Consider the following 21,220-nt stretch of genomic DNA (forward strand, 5'->3'; position numbering starts at 1 on the left):
TTATTTATGTAACATGTTTGATTCCAAGATTGACAACATCCACCTGAGAATGGCGCCTCAGTCTAGTAGTCTAGCCTCAAGTAAATTCGTGAAGCATACAGAGAGCATAGGTTACATTGACTATAGTGACATCTGGTGGTCACTCGGTTATCTAAACATTCTAAAGATTGTTTCTCAATGATCTGTCCAGAGGTATTTTATTCGAGTAAGACCTGTGGGGGGGGGGGGCATGTTTGTTTGAAAGGAAAAATACAAACGATATGATACATTGCTCTATATTCATTAACTTAGGGCAGTAACCCTGTTAAAAAAAAACATTTCCTCTGCAGAACTTTGCACGATAAATCGTAATAGTTTATCCAGACCATAGTAAACATGAAGTACACTTTATGGAGAAAGCCAATGGGTGTGCTGTCTGTCCACCGCCATGGAAGGTGAGGGCGCTCTGCCTTCCCCTCCTAAAACAGTGCACTGGTACCTCTCACTCTGCCCGTCACGTTGTGTACGGCGGCCTGACCCCCCATGAACCTGCGACTTCCTCTTTCTGAGATTTCATGGCGATCGGGAGAGAGGGAAGACCACCGACGCACGCAAACTGTCCAGACACCTCAACACGACTGAAAGACATTTCTTGGGGTAATTAATCCACCGCTCTTGCGTTACTAGGTTACCGGGGTAGCAAATGACGCGTGCCTAACGTGCACGTTGTGGATATCCACGTTTCCCAGTGTTCTTGTGCTACTGCATTTCAGATATTCACATTGTAGCGCCATTCGCTGATAGCGAATCGGACGAAAATGGGCTCCCCTGTACGCATCTCTCACACGCAGTATATCTAGCAAGCAAGCTAACTTGCGATGCTAACCATCCAACCGTAGATTGATATGCTTGATAAAATAAACAAGCCACCAGAAGGTTGAGAACTTAATGTGTATTTTTGGGATGGTTACAGGGCGGTTTGTTTAATTGAAATATGATTCCTATCGATCAGAATTTGTTTTTCTGGCACGGTTAGCTGCCTAGTTAGCTAATGTTCGTTAGTTGGCTAACTAGCTAACGTTCGCTAACTAGCCAGATGCGGTAACGGCCGTTATCAGTAGCCATCTAGATAGCTAGTTAACTAGTTAGCATAGCGTATTCTGCAGAGTTTTGAAACTTGTAGCTAGTTGTTCAATTCTGAAGGGATAGTGAAATGTAGTTAGGCCTAAACTTTGGCAGCCACATGTGGTAATGGTTTTGGCTTGCGAAACACTGTATTCAATACTTTGTATCAATGATATCAAAACTGCCATTGTTTCTATAAACCGCACTGTCTGTTGATAACTTCGTGATGGGTTTCAAGATGTTTTTATGCATATTCATTGCTACTTTTTACATATACGTACGTATTGGAATGTTGTCCCAACTTCTTAAACTTTGATGATTGTGATTCTTTGTAGCTAATTGTCATTTAGTAGAGAATTATAGCTAACTTTGTTCTCTGTTCGAGTCCAGTTTGTAGGCCTAGCCAAACTTGTACACATCACATTTACATTTTAGTCATTTAGCAGACATTCTTATCCAAAGTGAATTACAGGGACAATTAGGGTTATGTGCCTTGCTCAAGGGCACATCGGCATATTTCACCTAGTAAGCTCAGGAATTTGAACCAGCAAAACCGTTCAGTTACTGGCCCAACCTCCTAAACCACTAGGTTACCACACACACACACACACACACACACACACACACACACACACACACACACATAAATGTATATATGTATGCCTACTTTATAAATTGTTAGACACCAGTCTTCATCAATCAGGGATCTAGGCCTAGCTACTGTTCAATCCAAGGTACTCAATGTTTAGCACTCACATTTTTATGTTGCTTAGGCCTAGACTAGTAGTGAGTGACTGATATGTTATCGAATTGAAGTAAGTTTGTTTGAGAGTGTGTGAGTGAAGAAGTCCCTCTGATAATAACACACTGTTTTGTCTCTGCTTGACAGTGAGATCTGAACAGATGTTGTGAGTTGCAGACAGAACAGACACTGAGTGGATTCTCCTGCTGGTAAGTCTGCCACTCCCCCATATGGTTATTCCTCTTTCCGTTTACAGCCTTGGTCAAATACTTTGAAGCTGCACCATTCCTTTGTCTGTCCTGATTAGGTAATCATTGGCTAAATCTCCTACTGAACACTTTTATCCCTCGATAAAGGGCTTTGGGGCCAAGTGTTCGGTTTGAGATTCCGCCAGGATTTCACACTATTGGATAGGTGAAAGCAAGAGTTAAACTACATAGCTTTCACCTATCCAGTCATGTCAGAGCAGGTATAACCATTTGGAAGAGAAGAAGAATGTATGCATTTTCAAAGTACTGAAACAGGGCCTAGGTAAACCACAGAGGAAGCAGAAGGAAGAGTACACACTCACCAATACCACACTACATAGGCATGTGTTTGTCAGTTCCTTTAGTCATGGTTTCATTCATTTTCGTAATGTTATACATCACAAGTGTAGACACATGTATGCTACATTATTTTGTGTAAGAACATGGGCCTATCATCTGTTTAGTAGACGACTCATCCTTAGGACCCTGTGTTATTGTAATTGCTTTAGCCTGCTAGGACTTGAAAGCACCTTTCTACAACTAACCCGTTGAGGGTCCTATCCTGCAGCAGTAACTATCCCTTCCTCCCTGTCTCTCAAATTCAATTTCTTTCTAACTTTATTGGCACGAAAGGAGAAATCCAAGTGGCAGAAGAAATGCATTACAAGCAGACATGATGAGCAGTAAAGTCTTTCACATTCTAACAGGTACCAACAACTCTTGTCTCTCTTTCTCACTCTCTCTGCAGGTGTTGCTCAGTGGGTAGTAGTGGTTTCTCGTGCTGGTGTCCTGTTGAAGAGCCTCCTCGGCGCTCTGTGCTGTGGTCTTGCTGTGTCCTGGGTTAGGACTGCCAGCCTATGGCTCTAATGGACAAGCACAAAGTCAAGCGGCAGAGACTTGACCGCATCTGTGAGGGTAAGGAGCCTTGAGAGACAGACAAAGTCATCCATCTTACACACATTCAGGGTATTTGACTATTATGATTTCACAATTCTTTATAGTCATATTGCTACACCAACATCGCACATTCATAATACAACATGTTTTCTTTACGGTGCGCATACTGTGCTATCAGAACTTCCTCCAGACATGTCTTGATTGGGCTCGAGGATGTGTGTGGTCTTTTAGAAAAATTATACCTGAAATTGGTTGAATGTATTGTCACATGGCTATGACAATAATCGTTGGCACTTGGTTTACATCAGCCGCTGATATGGGAAGTCTGTTGTTAATGATTAGCCTATTGGTGTGAACAGTGGCTGGTAGGTTATAGTGAAGGCATGGGTTTGGGACAGTTGGAGAGAGAGAGCACAAAACCCTTATCGCACTTCCTGTTCCTGTCTGTGGGGATTTCAAGGGGGGTTAGTGGGTGACCAAGATGGTGTGTCTGAGCTGTGAGCCACGAGAAACTATGCCAATGCAAGGTACAAATGATGACGATCTGTGACAGGCTAGAATAAATGACTGGTTACATTAGGCTACATCATGATCAAGGTTTCTTTTGACAAAGACAGAAATTAACCGAAAAGTAGGAATGGGCATTTGAAATGATTTCACTATTAGAATAATATCCAGATCTTTTGGGGAGATATCCTAATAGTCGAAATACATGTTTGAAAGATTTTCAATGGAGACTTTCTCGTGTGACTGGGGAGAGAGGCGGTGTGCTGAGCTCTGCTTGTTTCAGCAGACGCAGAAAAGGAGCTTTGATTAGGAATCTCCCACTTCACTTGCTACACATGCATCCTCTGACTGTAGCGCTCCTATTATTACACATGCAGCCTCTGACTGTAGCGCTGCTATGATTACACATGCATCCTCTGACTGTAGCGCTGCTATGATTACACATGCATCCTCTGACTGTAGCGCTGCTATGATTACACATGCATCCTCTGACTGTAGCGCTGCTATGATTACACATGCAGCCTCTGACTGTAGCGCTGCTATGATTACACATGCATCCTCTGACTGTAGCGCTGCTATGATTACACATGCAGCCTCTGACTGTAGCGCTGCTATGATTACACATGCATCCTCTGACTGTAGCGCTGCTATGATTACACATGCAGCCTCTGACTGTAGCGCTGCTATGATTACACATGCATCCTCTGACTGTAGCGCTGCTATGATTACACATGCATCCTCTGACTGTAGCGCTGCTATGATTACACATGCATCCTCTGACTGTAGCGCTGCTATGATTACACATGCATCCTCTGACTGTAGCGCTGCTATGATTACACATGCATCCTCTGACTGTAGCGCTGCTATGATTACACATGCATCCTCTGACTGTAGCGCTCCTATGATTACACATGCATCCTCTGACTGTAGCACTGCTATGATTACACATGCAGCCTCTGACTGTAGCGCTGCTATGATTACACATGCATCCTCTGACTGTAGCGCTGCTATGATTACACATGCATCCTCTGACTGTAGCGCTGCTATGATTACACATGCAGCCTCTGACTGTAGCGCTGCTATGATTACACATGCATCTTCTGACTGTAGCGCTGCTATGATTCACCGACAATAACAACAAGCTACACGTGTAAAACGTGTTTTTATTGGGGGCACTCATAAAAACTGTGATAAAGGTGTTGTTTTATTGAAATGTCAAATGTAATAGCCTACAATGATAGACCATGTAGCAATGTCTCAAATACTTGTATTACATTTTAGACAAAGCCTTTTCATTGGTAAAATAGACATATATTTATATATTTTTTTAATGAATACTCTCACAAGTAATCGAATACTAACGTCTGTTCAGATGTTTAAATATTCTAATAACCGTGCCCATCCCTACCGTAAAGGTAGCATGATGTTATTGTTATTTAATATAGTAATTTTTTTTTAAATGGCATTTCAAGTCATGCCAAGCCTAATTTGTAGTGTATACAAAAACAACCAAAAAGTCTCATTAAAGGTGGTCCAGTTACCTTATTAAATTCTGGACATATTGGGCTTCTTTCTGGTTTGTGCTGTCTATACTGTTGTACAAGGCTAAATAAAATGGTGCAAAATGCAACTCTTGGGTGATGATAAAATGGAGGGAGTTGTCTGGAAGAGTCAGGTCCCCTGAGAGGAGCAGGGTGAAGGGTCGTGGCTACAGGAAAACAGGCCAGCTGTCTCTTTAAAAAACAACAACAGCCTAACCTCCCCCAGCCCAGTCGCTGCCTGGCTATGCTAATGAACTTAGTGCTGGTTGGCTGGCCCTCAATAGAGCTGCCCGTGATTGGAGCTGGGCGGTCGGGGAGGGACTGGGTGTGGATGACAGTAGGGTCCTAACCATCCAAGAACATTCTGACAGACAGAGAGAGAGAGAGAGAGAACGAACGAAAGATAGAGAGCGAGGTGAGAGAGAGAGGAAGACAGGCTGGTTAACTTCATAATGCAAGGTTTGGCTCTGTGTGTGTGTCGTAAAATGTGTGTGTGAAGGAGAGCTTGAAGATTTGGGTGTGGTGCTGCCAACGAGTGTGTGTTTTCTTTTTGCTTGGCGAGTCCTTGTAGCTGTTAAAGGAATTGAGCAACTGTGTGTCTGGCTGGAGGTAGGGTGGAGCAGCGCTACATTATTACCCTGCCCCTCCCTCTGCCCCTCCCCCTCACCTCTCCCTCACTCTGCACTCTCACACTCCTCAAACCACAGGCAGAGGGAGGGAGAGAATGAATGAAGCGCTGAATGAATTGCATTGTGTGCTCGGCCATGCTTGTGCTCCATAGGCCTTGAGTATGCATGGGTACTTTACGTGTGTGTGTTCTTGTTAACCAGTCATTGTGGATCCATTGTGATATCCAGCATGTGGACATTAAGATATGTAACCTTAATTTAACTAGGTAAGTCAGTTAAGAACAAATTCTTTTTTACAATGATGCCTACCGGGGAACAGTGGGTTAACTTCCTTGTTCAGGGGCAGATCGACAGATTTTTACCATGTCAGCTCGGGGATTGGATCCACCAACACTCTAACCACTAGGCTACCTGCCGCCCCTCTAACCACTAAGCTCCCTGCCTCCCTCCTCTAACCACTAGGCTACCTCCTCTAACCACTAGGCTACCTGCTCTAACCACTAGGCTACCTGCTCTAACCACTAGGTTACCTGCTCTAACCACTAGGTTACCTGCTCTAACCACTAGGTTACCTTCTCTAACCACTAGGCTACCTGCTCTAACCACTAGGTTACCTTCTCTAACCACTAGGCTACCTGCTATAACCACTAGGCTACCTGTTCTAACCACTAGGCTACCTGTTCTAACCACTAGGCTACCTGCTCTAACCACTAGGCTACCTGTTCTAACCACTAGGCTACCTGCTCTAACCACTAGGTTACCTGCTCTAACCACTAGGTTACCTTCTCTAACCACTAGGCTACCTGCTCTAACCACTAGGTTACCTTCTCTAACCACTAGGCTACCTGCTCTAACCACTAGGCTACCTGCTCTAACCACTAGGTTACCTTCTCTAACCACTAGGTTACCTTCTCTAACCACTAGGCTACCTTCTCTAACCACTAGGCTACCTTCTCTAACCACTAGGTTACCTTCTCTAACCACTAGGCTACCTTCTCTAACCACTAGGTTACCTTCTCTAACCACTAGGCTACCTGCTCTAACCACTAGGCTACCTGCTCTAACCACTAGGCTACCTGCTCTAACCACTAGGTTACCTTCTCTAACCACTAGGTTACCTTCTCTAACCACTAGGCTACCTTCTCTAACCATTACATTACATTACATTTAAGTCATTTAGCAGACGCTCTTATCCAGAGCGACTTACAAATTGGTGCATTCACCTTATGACATCCAGTGGAACAGTCACTTTACAATAGTGCATCTAAAACTTAAGGAGGGGGGGGGGTGAGAGGGATTACTTATCCTATCCTAGGTATTCCTTAAAGAGGTGGGGTTTCAGGTGTCTCCGGAAGGTGGTGATTGACTCCGCTGTCCTGGCGTCGTGAGGGAGTTTGTTCCACCATTGGGGGGCCAGGGCAGCGAACAGTTTTGACTGGGCTGAGCGGGAGCTGTACTTCCTCAGTGGTAGGGAGGCGAGCAGGCCAGAGGTGGATGAACGCAGTGCCCTTGTTTGGGTGTAGGGCCTGATCAGAGCCTGGAGGTACTGAGGTGCCGTTCCCCTCACAGCTCCGTAGGCAAGCACCATGGTCTTGTAGCGGATGCAAGCTTCAACTGGAAGCCAGTGGAGAGAACGGAGGAGCGGGGTGACGTGAGAGAACTTGGGAAGGTTGAACACCAGACGGGCTGCGGCGTTCTGGATGAGTTGAAGGGGTTTAACCACTAGGCTACCTGCTCTAACCACTAGGTTACCTTCTCTAACCACTAGGTTACCTTCTCTAACCACTAGGCTACCTTCTCTAACCACTAGGCTACCTTCTCTAACCACTAGGTTACCTGCTCTAACCACTAGGCTACCTGCTCTAACCACTAGGCTACCTGCTCTAACCACTAGGTTACCTTCTCTAACCACTAGGCTACCTGCTCTAACCACTAGGCTACCTGCTCTAACCACTAGGCTACCTGCTCTAACCACTAGGCTACCATAAAGGAAAATGCTTGATGTTTTTTAATGAGATGCAGATTCACGTTGTTATTAAGCCTCCTCAGCTAGACCCAGTTACATATTAGGGGGACGTGTGTGTGTTTGTGTTTGTGTTTGTGTTGGGAAATACTCCGACATCACAGGAAGCATCCACAAATATTTGTCTTCCACCAGACCCCCGCTCACTATGGCACAGAGTGTTTGTTTGGGCATGTCTGTCTGTCTGTGTGTTGGCCTTTGCATGGGTCCTTCCCTCTGTCCACGTGAATGCTCCAGTGAGACACACGCCCCCCCCCAGACCATACACCTGTCACGCAGGGCAGAGAGTGTGTACGCACATATGTGGTGTGGATAGGGGGTGGTTCTGGTCTAGGGGCCAGGGGTGTGTTTGTGTGACACTTTTCTGTGAGGGAGAAGGGCAGTTCATAATCAGTTCAGAGAGATGGAGAGGCAGAGAGAGCTAAGACTAGTGATGATGGTATCCAGATTTCTCCCGTGGCCTTTACCAGATGTTAGGCTTGTGTTTGTCTGGCTTTGTCGCGTTCTGGCCACAAAGTGTTCATTTATTCTTGTTTATTTCCGTGCAGATGTAATTACAGTAATGAATGGTGGTAGACGTACGCAGGATCACGCTGGACAAAAACTCTGTGTCAATGGCGTGTGTGTACGGAACAGGAGTCACACTCGCCCTCCTCTCCACCCCTTGTTGGCACTGCAGCCAGCCAGATCCGCAAGCATCGTCATCCTCTACTCTGGACGGGGACAGGGGTGGTGTGTGTGTGTCATCGTAGCGGGTGTGAGTGCATGGGCTTGGAGAGTTGAATGTATTGAGCTTGTAACAGTGTCCTCTTGAAGCCTCTATCTCTTTGTGATCTCAGATGCTCTCTTTGTAGCAGATTCATTTCCATTATTATTATTATTATTATTTCGTAACCATAGCAGCACACATACTGCTCAGTGCTCCCTCAGAGTGCTGGTGGTGACAAGACCCTGGCTATTTGTAGGGAGGACCGGAGATGTGGAGGGCGTTATGGGACTGACTTTGAGAGAAGTTGGACTTGTAGTAGTAGTCATGTTGGTGGTCAAGACTCATTATACAGGTTGACTCTACTCTGGCTGGCCCCAGTACTGATGATGCCAGTGGCTATTGTCATGTCTGGTTGAGTTTGAAGGGAAATTAATGGTGTGTGTTTTAATGGTCAGGGCAGTGGTGTGTTCAGGTTTAGAGCAGTGACTCATATTGCCCTTGTGCAGACTCCAGAAAGATTGTTGAATCACTAAGCTCAGTGGACCGTCACATCTGGAAGAAAATGCTGCGGCATGCTGTGTTTTCACTGTCACATATTCCCAAAGGAAGTCATTTTGTCTGGGCAAACAACCAACTCAAAATAGTGTTGCATGCTGCAACCAACCTAGCCAGCCATTGGAACCAAATCGGCATGTGAGAAGAATACAACATTTATTGAAGTTTCATCATGCCAAATCATGGGTAACTGTCCTGTCTCCCCTGGCAGGCATCCGCCCCCCCATCCTGAACGGGCCCATGCACCCCCGGCCCCTGGTGGCCCTGCTGGACGGGCGTGACTGCACCATAGAGATGCCCATCCTGAAAGACGTGGCCACTGTGGCCTTCTGTGATGCCCAGTCCACCCAGGAGATCCATGAGAAGGTAGACACACACACACAGACACAGACATGGGACAAACACGTACGTACACACACACGCATGATAATATACTTGGTGTAAGCTTCCTGTTCATGTGGCTATATGCAGCAGTTTCTGATGAAAAAAAAGAAACAGTTCTTCAAGACTACTTCCTGACTACCAGCCATATGTTTAGTATCGATGAACTTTCCCTTAAAGACAGCGCCACTGTCAGCCCCACGGCCGGTGTTTTTGTTTGTTGACGATGCAGCGCTGGGGAAGCGCTGTGCATCATGGAACTACATCTGCTGCTGTTCTATAGCACGTGAAATGATGTCTGGGGGGAAAACTGTGTTGGCAGTAACTTCTTTGTTGTAATATGGCAAACGGACGTGGCTGTTTCACCATGAAGGATTCCAGCTTTACCGGGCTGTAGTAACAGCTCTGTTCTCACCTGGACAACCAGCAGTATAGCTGTGTTAACTCTGTAGGTGTTGAACCAGGCTGTATTAATGTATGTTAACTCTGTAGGTGTTGAACCAGGCTGTATCAATGTGTGTTAACTCTGTAGGTGTTGAACCAGGCTGTATTAATGTGTGTTAACTCTGTAGGTGTTGAACCAGGCTGTATTAATGTATGTTAACTCTGTAGGTGTTGAACCAGGCTGTATTAATGTATGTTAACTCTGTAGGTGTTGAACGAGGCGGTGGGGGCTCTGCTCTACCACACCATCACTCTCTCTAGAGACGACCTGGACAAGTTCAAAGGTCTCCGAGTCATCGTCAGGATCGGCAGCGGCTATGACAACGTCGACATCAAAGCCGCAGCTGAGCTGGGTGAGTCACGTACGGATGCACACACAGTATGCAGACAAACGGGTACACACGGATAAGTGTTACACATCAACAGATACACAGACCACCACTTCTCTGGCCTTAGGCCTTCTCTATGTTCTGCCAATAGTGTACCTACTTCAGCCTTTACAACCTACCCCCCACCCCCCCCCCTTCCAGGCATCGCGGTGTGTAACGTGCCGGCGTCGTCGGTGGAGGAGACGGCCGACACATCCTTGTGTCTGATCCTAAACCTGTACCGTCGGGTCACCTGGATGCACCAGGCCCTGAGGGAGGGCACCAGGGCCTCCAGCGTGGAGCAGATCAGGGAGGTAGCCGGCGACGCTGCCCGCATCCGGGGGGAGACGCTGGGCATCATCGGCCTGGGTAAGTGGGTGTACTGGGGGCAGGATATGTACGTTTATGGAGTTAGGAGGTAATGTAGAATGGGCAGATTTGGAGCAGCTAAATTTGGTCTGAGACTGGCCCTTCTTTTTTTTTAATCAACAATAGGGTTTGCCAGAGGCCCTGGAATTTGCTTTGGGTGCCTAAATGTCCCCACCGAAATACTCTAGGGAAAACAATTGTTAACCCTGTGTTGCCCTCTCTCTACAGGTCGTGTGGGCCAGGCGGTGGCTCTGCGGGCCAAGGCGTTTGGTTTCGGGGTGATCTTCTACGACCCATACCTGCCTGATGGTGTGGAGCGCTCCCTTGGCCTGCAGAGGATGGCTACCCTACAGGACCTGCTCATCCACTCTGACTGTGTCTCTCTACACTGCAGCCTCAACGAACACAACCACCACCTCATCAATGACTTCACCATCAAACAGGTATGCACAGGGCTCTAAAGGAGAAACAGTTATTTGGAAGCACTGGTGCTCCCACTTAAAGTTAGGAGCACCCTATTCTATTTAGGAGCACCCTATTCTATTTAGGAGCACCCTATTCTATTTAGGAGCACCCTATTCTATTTAGGAGCACCCTATTCTATTTAGGAGCACCCTATTCTATTTAGGAGCAGTAGAACATGTTTGAATTGATTGTGATACTGCCTGTATTGTGCCTATATGAGTAGTATCTACTATTGAAGCATATATTATGCCCTAGAAACTATGTAATACTGTAAAGATATTAGTTTGTTATAAAAGCTCAAATGTTGATACTGTCATTGAAATTAATTTGTCAAGTAATTTGTAGCCACCAAAGAAAATAGTTGCCCTTTAGTTGAAACTACTTTGAAGGATCTTAAATATAAAATATATACACATTTGCATACACATGATTCCATATTTGTTATTTCATAGTTTTGATGTTTTCACTATTATTGTACAATGTATAGATAGTAAAATAAAGAAAAGCCCTTGAATGAGTAGGTGTCCAAACCTTTGACTGGTGCTGTATATTCATGACGTAGTACAGCCATTGTCAACATCAGGTGTATTAACTTTGATTACAATAGCAACATAGGACTTTGGAAATGTCTTTATAACTGCATGATAATGGAATTACAATATTCAAATGTCTTTTAAGTAGTTGCTTTCTCAGATCTGTTTTCAAATTGTTTTAAAGAGTAGTCATTTTGTGGGATCTATATTCAAATGGTTTTTAAAAAGTAGTAGTTTTGTGAGATCTGTAATGAAATAGTAACTATATGTTCTGCTGAAAAAGGTGACTTTGCACAAAGTATAGTTGAAGTCTAGTCCTTATACTGGTGCAGTGAGTTTTGTGAGTGTGTATTACTTTAAATCAAATCCAATCTGATTTGATTTAACACTGTGTGTGTGTGGTCCCTCTGAAGATGCGTCAGGGAGCGTTCCTGGTGAACTCTGCGCGGGGGGGTCTGGTGGATGAGAAGGCTCTGGCTCAGGCCCTGAAGGAAGGACGTATACGAGGAGCCGCGCTGGACGTCCACGAGACAGAGCCCTTCAGGTACACCCACGCACTGGCTGTTCAGTCGTTCCTCTCTAACCTTGACTCTCCCTCTTTCTTTCCTAAGGCTGTCCCCAACTAAAAACCATCCTGATATACCAAGAGTTGTCTGTTCTTTCGGCCACATGTTTTAACGTATAGTTTTCCACATATACGTCGCCGGGCTCAGACTTGCTGTTTAAAAAGAAAAGACAGCGATTGACTGTGTGACTTGCACCCATCATCTCTCTCCCTGCTGCAGTGAACAGCACAATGTTTATCTCTCTGTTCGTGTTGCTGAAGCTGCCACATAATTACAGCCATATCTGAGTGAAATGTTATGGGAACAAAATCCCTCATTTGTTTATGAAACATTCGCTATTCCCTCAACCCTTGTTCTCTTTATGTGACACATGTATGCATCGCATGCACGTGACCAATAGGGCCTGACCTATATCATAACCAATTTATTGATGTGATTATAACAAACTTCGAACACCATAACAGCAAAATGCAGAGGATGTGGCGAACTTGAAACGGGAGAATGTTTACTGGTTGCTCAGAGGGTAAAGAGGAAGTCAGATGTGTGGAATAAATGTGACTAGTTGTGGAAAATACTAGAGATCAAGAAAAAGAAGGTATGGAGTAAGCGCTGTGTGCCAAATCTTTCTGACCGTTTGGAACATTATAAACAACACTAAATACATTATAAGTGTACCAGAGAGTTTGTTGTAATGTTTTTTGTCAAGCCATTATTAGAGCAAAGACTAAACAGTCGCATTCGTGAATGCAATTTTCGAAATATAATGGTTTATTTATTGTTAGGCTAATTATTCAAGGATCGCTTTATTTAATTTTTAAACTCAAATGCTTGATTGTATTTCAAATAATGAATGACTCGTATGTATGCTGTGTGATACTTTATAATGATGATCACCATCATCATCATAACAATAACGAGATCAAGAAAAAAGGAGCATTATTATTATAAATATAATTTTCCAGACAACTTGGAACACTGTAAACAACCGTAAATAAACACAATAGCATAGAGGCTGTGCTCACTTTAAAGTGTAAAGCCTTTATTACAGCAAGGCAAAGATTGAAACATGTTGTACTTGACTTGTCGGCGCGTGAAGCTTGGTGCACACGCAATCAGTAGGATATTAAACAGTCAAACAGGCAACAGTAGCAGGAGCTGTCTTATTTCTGTAGATATATATGGATGATTTATAAAGCCAGACACATTTAACAGTTAGGCCATTGATTGTAGACATAATTAAGTTGGGGTTTCTGCTCTCTTCACTATTCTTTGACAATAAGGCAAGGGCTGTTTTCTCATCTCCTCATTCTTCTGATATCTCAACACCAATATGGTGGTCAACTTGGCTATTATGCACGTAGCAACATGGTCTAGAAATGATGCCAATTCAACAACGCACTGATGTGTTTCAGAACTGCGGACAGCGACCACTATCCAACGTATTAGAACACATTTGTAGTAAAATAATATCATTTTTATTTGTGTTGCACCATTGTTCTTATGTAATATAATCATATACAAGTTCAGTAGCACTTCTTAGTGACTGTACCATCCCCACAGCCTCCACAATGGATCAGTCCACTCAGACAGGGGTCTTGTACACCATGATATATATATATATTGCTACTGGTCGACTGAAGAAATCTCAGGCAACCAACATCATATTGACCAAACAATAGACCCGTTGACTAAATGGTGTCAGCCCTACTAACCCCCTCCCCCCCGTTGTAGTTTCTCACAGGGCCCTCTGAAAGATGCTCCCAACCTCATCTGTACCCCCCACACTTCCTGGTACAGTGAGCAGGCCTCCATCGAGGCCAGAGAGGAGGCAGCCAGGGAGGTGCGCCGTGCCATCACTGGTAAAACCAAGCCCTATAACACTCAATCCTCATTTTGGATTATTCCTTTCCTGGTTATACATTGGTTATTAAATCATTTCAGTGGTTTTACATAGCTTGAATATGGCTGCATGTTCTGAGGTTCTGAAGTGGTGTGGTGTTCTGATATCTTAGGTCCACTAACCCCTTGACCCCATCTGTATGTCCCGTTTCTCTCTGTCCGTCCCCCCGTCTGCATGTCTGTCCCCCCGTCTGTATGTCTGTCCCCCCGTCTGTATGGTTGTCCCCCCCGTCTGTATGGTTGCCCCCCCCCCGTCTGTATGGTTGCCCCCCCCCCCCCGTCTGTATGTCTGTCCCCCCGTCTGTATGGTTGTCCCCCCCGTCTGTATGGTTGTATGGTTGTTCCCCCCCCCGTCTGTGTCTGTCCCCCACGTCTGTATATCTGTGTCCCCCCACGTCTGTATGTCTGTGTCCCCCCGTCTGTATGTCTGTGTCCCCCCGTCTGTATGTCGTTCCCCCCGTCTGTATGTCTTTCCCCCTGTCTGTATGCCTGTCTGTGTTCTGTTAGGTCGTATTCCAGACAGTCTGAAGAACTGTGTGAATAAGGAGTATCTGATGGCAGCGTCACAGTGGCCCAGTATGGAGGTTGCGACAGTCCACCCCGAACTCAACATAGCCTCAGCATACAGGTGAGACCCCCAGCGGTTAAGGTGAGCATGGGGAGGAGGACAACCAAGTCAGGAAGTGTCAGGATTATTTAACCAATTATCAATTGTATCTGAATATTCTATAGCATGTTGACCTCGTGATATACAAATACACTCTCTCTTTCTCTCCTCCATCTCTGTCTCTCGCTCTCTCCTCCATCTCTGTCTCTCGCTCTCTCCTCCATCTCTCTCTCTCTCCTCCGTCTCTCTCTCTCTCTCTCCTCCGTCTCTCTCTCTCCTCTCCTCCGTCTCTCTCTCTCTCCTCCGTCTCTCTCTCTCTCCTCCGTCTCTCGCTCTCTCCTCCGTCTCTCGCTCTCTCCTCCGTCTCTCGCTCTCTCCTCCGTCTCTCTCTCTCTCCTCCGTCTCTCTCCTCCGTCTCTCGCTCTCTCCTCCGTCTCTCTCTCTCTCCTCCGTCTCTCGCTCTCTCCTCCGTCTCTCGCTCCCTCCCCCGTCTCTCGCTCTCTCCTCCGTCTCTCTCCTCCGTCTCTCGCTCTCTCCTCCGTCTCTCTCTCTCTCCTCCGTCTCTCGCTCTCTCCTCCGTCTCTCTCTCTCTCCTCCGTCTCTCGCTCTCTCCTCCGTCTCTCTCTCTCTCCTCCGTCTCTCGCTCTCTCCTCCGTCTCTCGCTCTCACCCCCGTCTCTCGCTCCCTCCCCCGTCTCTCGCTCTCTCCTCCGTCTCTCGCTCTCTCCTCCGTCTCTCGCTCTCTCCTCCGTCTCTCGCTCTCTCCCCCGTCTCTCGCTCTCTCCTCCGTCTCTCGCTCTCTCCTCCGTCTCTCGCTCTCTCCTCCGTCTCTCGCTCTCTCCTCCGTCTCTCTCTCTCTCCTCCGTCTCTCGCTCTCTCCTCCGTCTCTCGCTCTCACCCCGTCTCTCGCTCCCTCCCCGTCTCTCGCTCTCTCCTCCGTCTCTCGCTCTCTCCCCCCGTCTCTCGCTCTCTCCTCCGTCTCTCGCTCTCTCCTCCGTCTCTCGCTCTCTCCTCCGTCTCTCGCTCCCTCCCCCGTCTCTCGCTCTCTCCTCCGTCTCTCGCTCTCTCCTCCGTCTCTCGCTCTCTCCTCCGTCTCTCGCTCCCTCCCCGTCTCTCGCTCTCTCCTCCGTCTCTCGCTCCCTCCCCCGTCTCTCGCTCTCTCCTCCGTCTCTCGCTCTCTCCTCCGTCTCTCGCTCTCTCCTCCGTCTCTCGCTCTCTCTCCCCCGTCTCTCTCTCTCAGGTTTCCTGCAGGTCTGATAAGCGTGGCAGCAGGGGGTTTGACAGGGGCAGGTGCAGGGGTAGAGGCTCTGGCCCTGGCTCACGCCATCGCCCCTGTGTCCCATCCCCCCCACGCCCCATCGCCAGGGCAACCCAGCAAGGCTGAGGCAGACAGAGACATCTCCTCTGACCAATAGCACCCCAACATTCCTCCATCACCCCTGGAAACCAACAACCCACCCCCTCCCACCATTTTCATCATTACCACCAACCCTCCTCACCGACCTCAGATTTACACTGGGGTCCCGGTTTGATCCGGTTTCAGCCGGATCCTTCAAAACACAGTACCAGTCCAGGAGTGATCCGCCCGTCCACAACATGCCCCCTCTCCCCCTCCGGAACCCCTTCCTCGGACCTCCCTCAACCCCTCCCCCTTACCTCCATATCCCTCCACACCAACACACCTTCAGCAATAACTCTCTTCTCAAGGATTCAATAATTGGATTGGTATATTTCTTGAGTTGTATTTTTATTTTTTATTTTTTGGTGAAAGCAATTTTTTTTGGCTGTTGATCTGTTATGATTGTAGGTGTTTTTGTTTTGAGTAGCATCTCAGCAGTGAGGCTGGACCGTGAGGCTAGCTGTTTTCTCCCTGGTTGTTTTGATCAGTGAGAGAGGAGTGAAGGTTTGGCCCATCTCGCTCTCTCTGACCTCTCTCTCTCTGACCTCTCTCTCTCTGACCTCTCTCTCTCTGACCTCTCTCTCTCTGACCTCTCTCTCTGACCTCTGTTTCTCTCTCTCTCTCTCTCTCTCTCTCTCTCTCTCTCTCTCTCTCTCTCTCTCTCTCTCTCTCTCTCTCTCTCTCTCTCTCTCAAGATAATATGGAAAATGTGTACAACAATAAGACAACACGACACCAAGCTTCTATTGGCCGATTCCTAGCCTGATCCGTGATATGTATCTGAAGACAAGTCAGCTAGCTTTAGCCAAGTTATCTAAAGCTAATCAGATCTGGGACCAGGCTATCTGATTCCTTGTCTGTCTGTGGCTAGTGTAGGGATGAATAATGTCAGTGTGGAGCTGAAACCTTAAGGAAGCATGTTAAATCTGTCTCCACTGCCTCTGCTGCGTCAGACCCTTTCGGTCTGTCTCTCTTCTTCTTAAGATGGTGAAACCTCTCCTTTGGCGATAACTCGCTTCCCTGTTTTTACGCCCCCTTTTTATGATGTAATGGCCAGGCTCCTTTTTTCCCGCTCCAGTCACTTCCTGTTGAAAGGTCAGATGGATGGTGTCCTATGGATTCTGTATCATCACTTTACACATGGTCTTATACTCAACAGTTAGGTGAAGCGTTTGTTCTGTAAAGGAAGACCCTTGAAGCGGTGTGGAGCTTCAACATCATGTTGACAACAGTTTCATATCAGTTGGATAGTGGATTGGAATTTCACTTCATAGAAAAAGACTGAATTATTGTGTGTGGACATTGTTGTTTTTCAGAGGCACTTATTAACCCTGAGTAGACACACCCATCCACCCAGAGTGAGCTGAGCCCAGTGGGCAGCCTAGGGCAAGGTCCCCCCCCACCTCCGGGTGCACCTTTTGCTTTTTGCCCTAGGAACTACACAGCTGATCCAAATAATCAAAGCTTGATGATGAGTTGGTTATTTGAATCTGCTGTGTAGTGGTTTGTAGGACAGAGGTTTGGCCAGCAGGGGGGAGGCACTGTCATGTGAATGGTTAGTCAGGCTGAGCTCGGATGGCTACAGTGTGGTTTAGTACCAGCCAGACAGCTAGCTCTGGCACCCCCTGGGTTTTCCTAACACATCCACACAGCAGTCAGCCATAGGGCAGGTGATGCACATGGAATACCACTGACTTCCAAAGTCAACAGGGACGGGTGACAAGGCGCGGTCTCGCTGGCTTTCTCCCCTCCTCCCCCCATCCAGCCCCTGAAGAACTCCTCCACTAGAGCTTTATCAGCCCATCCCTTTAAGATAGGACCGGTGGTGTAGCCAGCGTGTGGATCCACCCATCCCTTTAAGATAGGACCGGTGGTGTAGCCAGCGTGTGGATCAACCATCCCTTTAAGATAGGACCGGTGGTGTAGCCAGCGTGTGGATTCAACCATCCCTTTAAGATAGGAACGGTGGTGTAGCCAGCGTGTGGATCCAACCATCCCTTTAAGATAGGACCGGTGGTCTAGCCAGCGTGTGGATCCAACCATCCCTTTAAGATAGGACCGGTGGTGTAGCCAGCGTGTGGATCCAACCATCCCTTTAAGATAGGACCGGTGGTATAGCCAGCGTGTGGATCCACCCATCCCTTTAAGATAGGACCGGTGGTGTAGCCAGCGTGTGGATTCAACCATCCCTTTAAGATAGGACCGGTGGTGTAGCCAGCGTGTGGATCCAACCATCCCTTTAAGATAGGACCGGTGGTGTAGCCAGCGTGTGGATCCAACCATCCCTTTAAGATAGGACCGGTGGTATAGCCAGCGTGTGGATCCAACCATCCCTTTAAGATAGGACCGGTGGTGTAGCCAGCGTGTGGATCCAACCATCCCTTTAAGATAGGAACGGTGGTGTAGCCAGCGTGTGGATCCAACCATCCCTTTAAGATAGGACCGGTGGTGTAGCCAGCGTGTGGATTCAACCATCCCTTTAAGATAGGACCGGTGGTGTAGCCAGCGTGTGGATTCAACCATCCCTTTAAGATAGGAACGGTGGTGTAGCCAGCGTGTGGATCCAACCATCCCTTTAAGATAGGACCGGTGGTGTAGCCAGCGTGTGGATTCAACCATCCCTTTCTAACAAGATAAAGGGATTCACCATTCCCTTTTAAGAACAAGGGTGGATTGTGTTTATTCTTCCAAACTCTAGAGTAGCTTTGCGAAGGAGACGGTATCTATGTGGATCCACCCATGGTTGTATTGACAAGTCATCGTTATCTTTCTAAAGGAGTAGTCCCTACGATTAACTCTTAATGCCGTCTTATCAAGGGAATACCCTTGTAGTACCTCAGTAACAGATATTGAATGTACGTTCAAATCCTTTTCTTTTCCTGTACAGCTTTTCTAGTGACCTCTCTGCTATTCCTGGGAGGGTTGTGAAAATTGTAGCACTGACGACGATCAATAAAGACCCCACTAACTCAATGACCAAACTGTAGAGGATTTCCTTTCAATCTGTCTTCAAAACCAGTTACTTATCTCTCTCTGCATTTTGATCTTTTCTACTTCATTTGTTTCTCTGTGGAAAACGAGCACAATACTTTCCCGTGATTTTTAATTGGACACCAGATTCCGTCTGACAAGTTTCTTCAACCTCCTGTTCTACAGAACAATGTAACTTGGAGGAAAATTCAAAGTGTCAGCTTGATCTGTTAGTTTCCTTTTGTAGAATATAGAACTAGATGCCTATCTCTTTCCCCTAATGCTGCTCAAGCTATTGTGCATGTAAGGTATTTCTGGAGGGTAAATGCTATTGGCTTAAAGATTGTTATGTTGTTGTCCACCCTTTGCTCCCCAGTGCTTTACCCTTCACCCAAGTTGCCATTTTGTGGTGGTCAGTAACCAGTGATGTACAGTTTCCCCCTACCTCCCGGAGTCTGAGGACATGGGAGTGTGCCTGTGTCCAAACATTATAGGCTCCTGTCTCATGTGATTTATATATATATATATATATGTATATATATATGTATATATGTATATATATGTATATATATATGTATGTATGTATGTATGTATGTATGTATGTATGTATGTATGTGTATGTATATATATATGTATGTATGTATGTATGTATGTATGTATGTATGTATGTATGTATGTATGTATGTATGTATGTATGTGTATGTATATATATGTATATGTATATATATATATGTATATATATATATATATATATGTATATATATGTATATATATATATATGTATATATATGTATATGTATATATATATATATATGTATATATATGTATATATATGTATATGTATATATATATGTATATATATATATATATGTATATATATATATATATATGTATATATATATGTGTATATATGTGTATATATATATATATATGTATATATATATATATATATATATATATATATATATATATGTATGTATGTATATGTAATATCCCCAATAGTTTGAATTATGAGCGTAAATTGTGATCTTACATTGCCGTTGATGATATTGATGACCATATTTGGGTTGTTTTCAGTTCAGCACTCACTGTGTTGTCGAAACCATTTGTTTTCTTTGTTTTGTAATCTATCTCTGTGTTCGACATGTTGTACTGAAACATTTCAGAAAAAAAACAACCTTTTGAAACGTTTTGTGAAATGCTTTTGTCCTAGCCACTCTGCCGTACGTAGCGTAGCTGCCCTATTCAGCCAGAAACCTCCGGGCCTTAACTCTCCCTATAAAGTAGCTGTAGAGTTACCATGGAAACACTTACTGCCTTAATCACAGTTGACCACAGTATGTGAGGTAGGAGACAGTCAGACGTCATACTAACAACTAACACTTTACAGTCTGTATTCAATCAATACCGGTGAAAGAGTTTTGCCGGATTATTCAAAAGTAACTCTGAAAAAAGCACATTTGAATTGAGTTTGAAACAGCAAATTGTTTGTTGTACATCAATTAGAATATGCATTATTTCAGTGCAGAATAAAACATGTCTGACTGAACCATTTTGATTGAATATTGCCTACATGTAACCCAGCAGGTCACTGGCAGGGGTACAGACTGAAGGGAAGTCCACCTGATATTTCACTCTGGGGTGTTAGAATGTTCCCCTCTGAAAGGGTCTTTCCTGGCCAGCCCCGAGCCACACCAAACACTGGGGTGGTTTGGCAGACATGCAGCAAATGATTGACAGAATTGGTCACTTTAATCTCTCAGGGTTCAAATACAAACATACCCTCCTGCGCTCTCTCTCCATCCGTTTCATGTTCCCACCCTCCTGCGCTCTCTCTCCATCCGTTTCATGTTCCCACCCTCCTGCGCTCTCTCTCCATCCGTTTCATGTTCCCACCCTCCTGCACTCTCTCTCTCTCCATCCGTTTCATGTTCCCACCCTCCTGCACTCTCTCTCTCTCTCCATCCGTTTCATGTTCCCACCCTCCTGCACTCTCTCTCTCTCCATCCGTTTCATGTTCCCACCCTCCTGCACTCTCTCTCTCTCCATCCGTTTCATTTCCCATGTTCTCCCATCCTCCTGTTCCCACCCTCCTGCACTCTCTCTCTCCCATCCGTTTCATGTTCCCACCCTCCTGCACTCTCTCTCTCTCTCCATCCGTTTCATGTTCCCACCCTCCTGCACTCTCTCTCCATCCGTTTCATGTTCCCACCCTCCTGCACTCTCTCTCCATCCGTTTCGTGTTCCACCCTTCTGCACTCTCTA

At 45.9% G+C, this 21,220-nt stretch overlaps 2 protein-coding genes across 8 annotated transcripts in view; one reads left to right on the forward strand and one right to left on the reverse strand.

Annotated features, from left to right (window-relative positions):
- LOC124010977 (ras-GEF domain-containing family member 1C-like) overlaps positions 1–21,220 on the reverse strand; it is a 290,823-nt gene that overhangs the window by 97,401 nt on the left and 172,202 nt on the right. The window lies entirely within an intron of this gene.
- On the forward strand, positions 466–16,060 carry LOC124010978 (C-terminal-binding protein 2). Of its 5 annotated transcripts, none has more exons than XM_046323839.1 (11): positions 466–636; positions 1,994–2,055; positions 2,843–3,009; positions 9,167–9,321; positions 9,989–10,133; positions 10,311–10,517; positions 10,746–10,960; positions 11,929–12,059; positions 13,813–13,940; positions 14,488–14,608; positions 15,827–16,060. In XM_046323839.1, exons 3-11 carry the CDS (start codon positions 2,952–2,954, stop codon positions 15,999–16,001), a joined length of 1,335 nt encoding a protein of 444 aa, XP_046179795.1. In that variant the 5' UTR covers positions 466–636; positions 1,994–2,055; positions 2,843–2,951; the 3' UTR covers positions 16,002–16,060. The 5 variants fall into 5 exon arrangements, with proteins under 5 accessions (XP_046179795.1, XP_046179799.1, XP_046179796.1 ...); XM_046323843.1 differs by having other exon boundaries at positions 14,488–14,629; positions 15,827–15,962; XM_046323840.1 differs by lacking the exon at positions 466–636 and adding an exon at positions 792–915.

The sequence above is a fragment of the Oncorhynchus gorbuscha genome, linkage group LG23 (genome assembly GCF_021184085.1).
Source record: "Oncorhynchus gorbuscha isolate QuinsamMale2020 ecotype Even-year linkage group LG23, OgorEven_v1.0, whole genome shotgun sequence".
NCBI lineage: Eukaryota > Metazoa > Chordata > Actinopteri > Salmoniformes > Salmonidae > Oncorhynchus > Oncorhynchus gorbuscha.

Coding starts and splice junctions, on each gene's coding strand:
- LOC124010978 (XM_046323839.1), top strand. CDS start 2,952: ATGGCTCTAATGGACAAGCACAAAGTCAAGCGGCAGAGACTTGACCGC. Junction 3,010..9,166: donor ACTTGACCGCATCTGTGAGG/GTAAGGAGCCTT, acceptor CTCCCCTGGCAG/GCATCCGCCCCCCCATCCTG. Junction 10,961..11,928: donor ATGACTTCACCATCAAACAG/GTATGCACAGGG, acceptor GTCCCTCTGAAG/ATGCGTCAGGGAGCGTTCCT.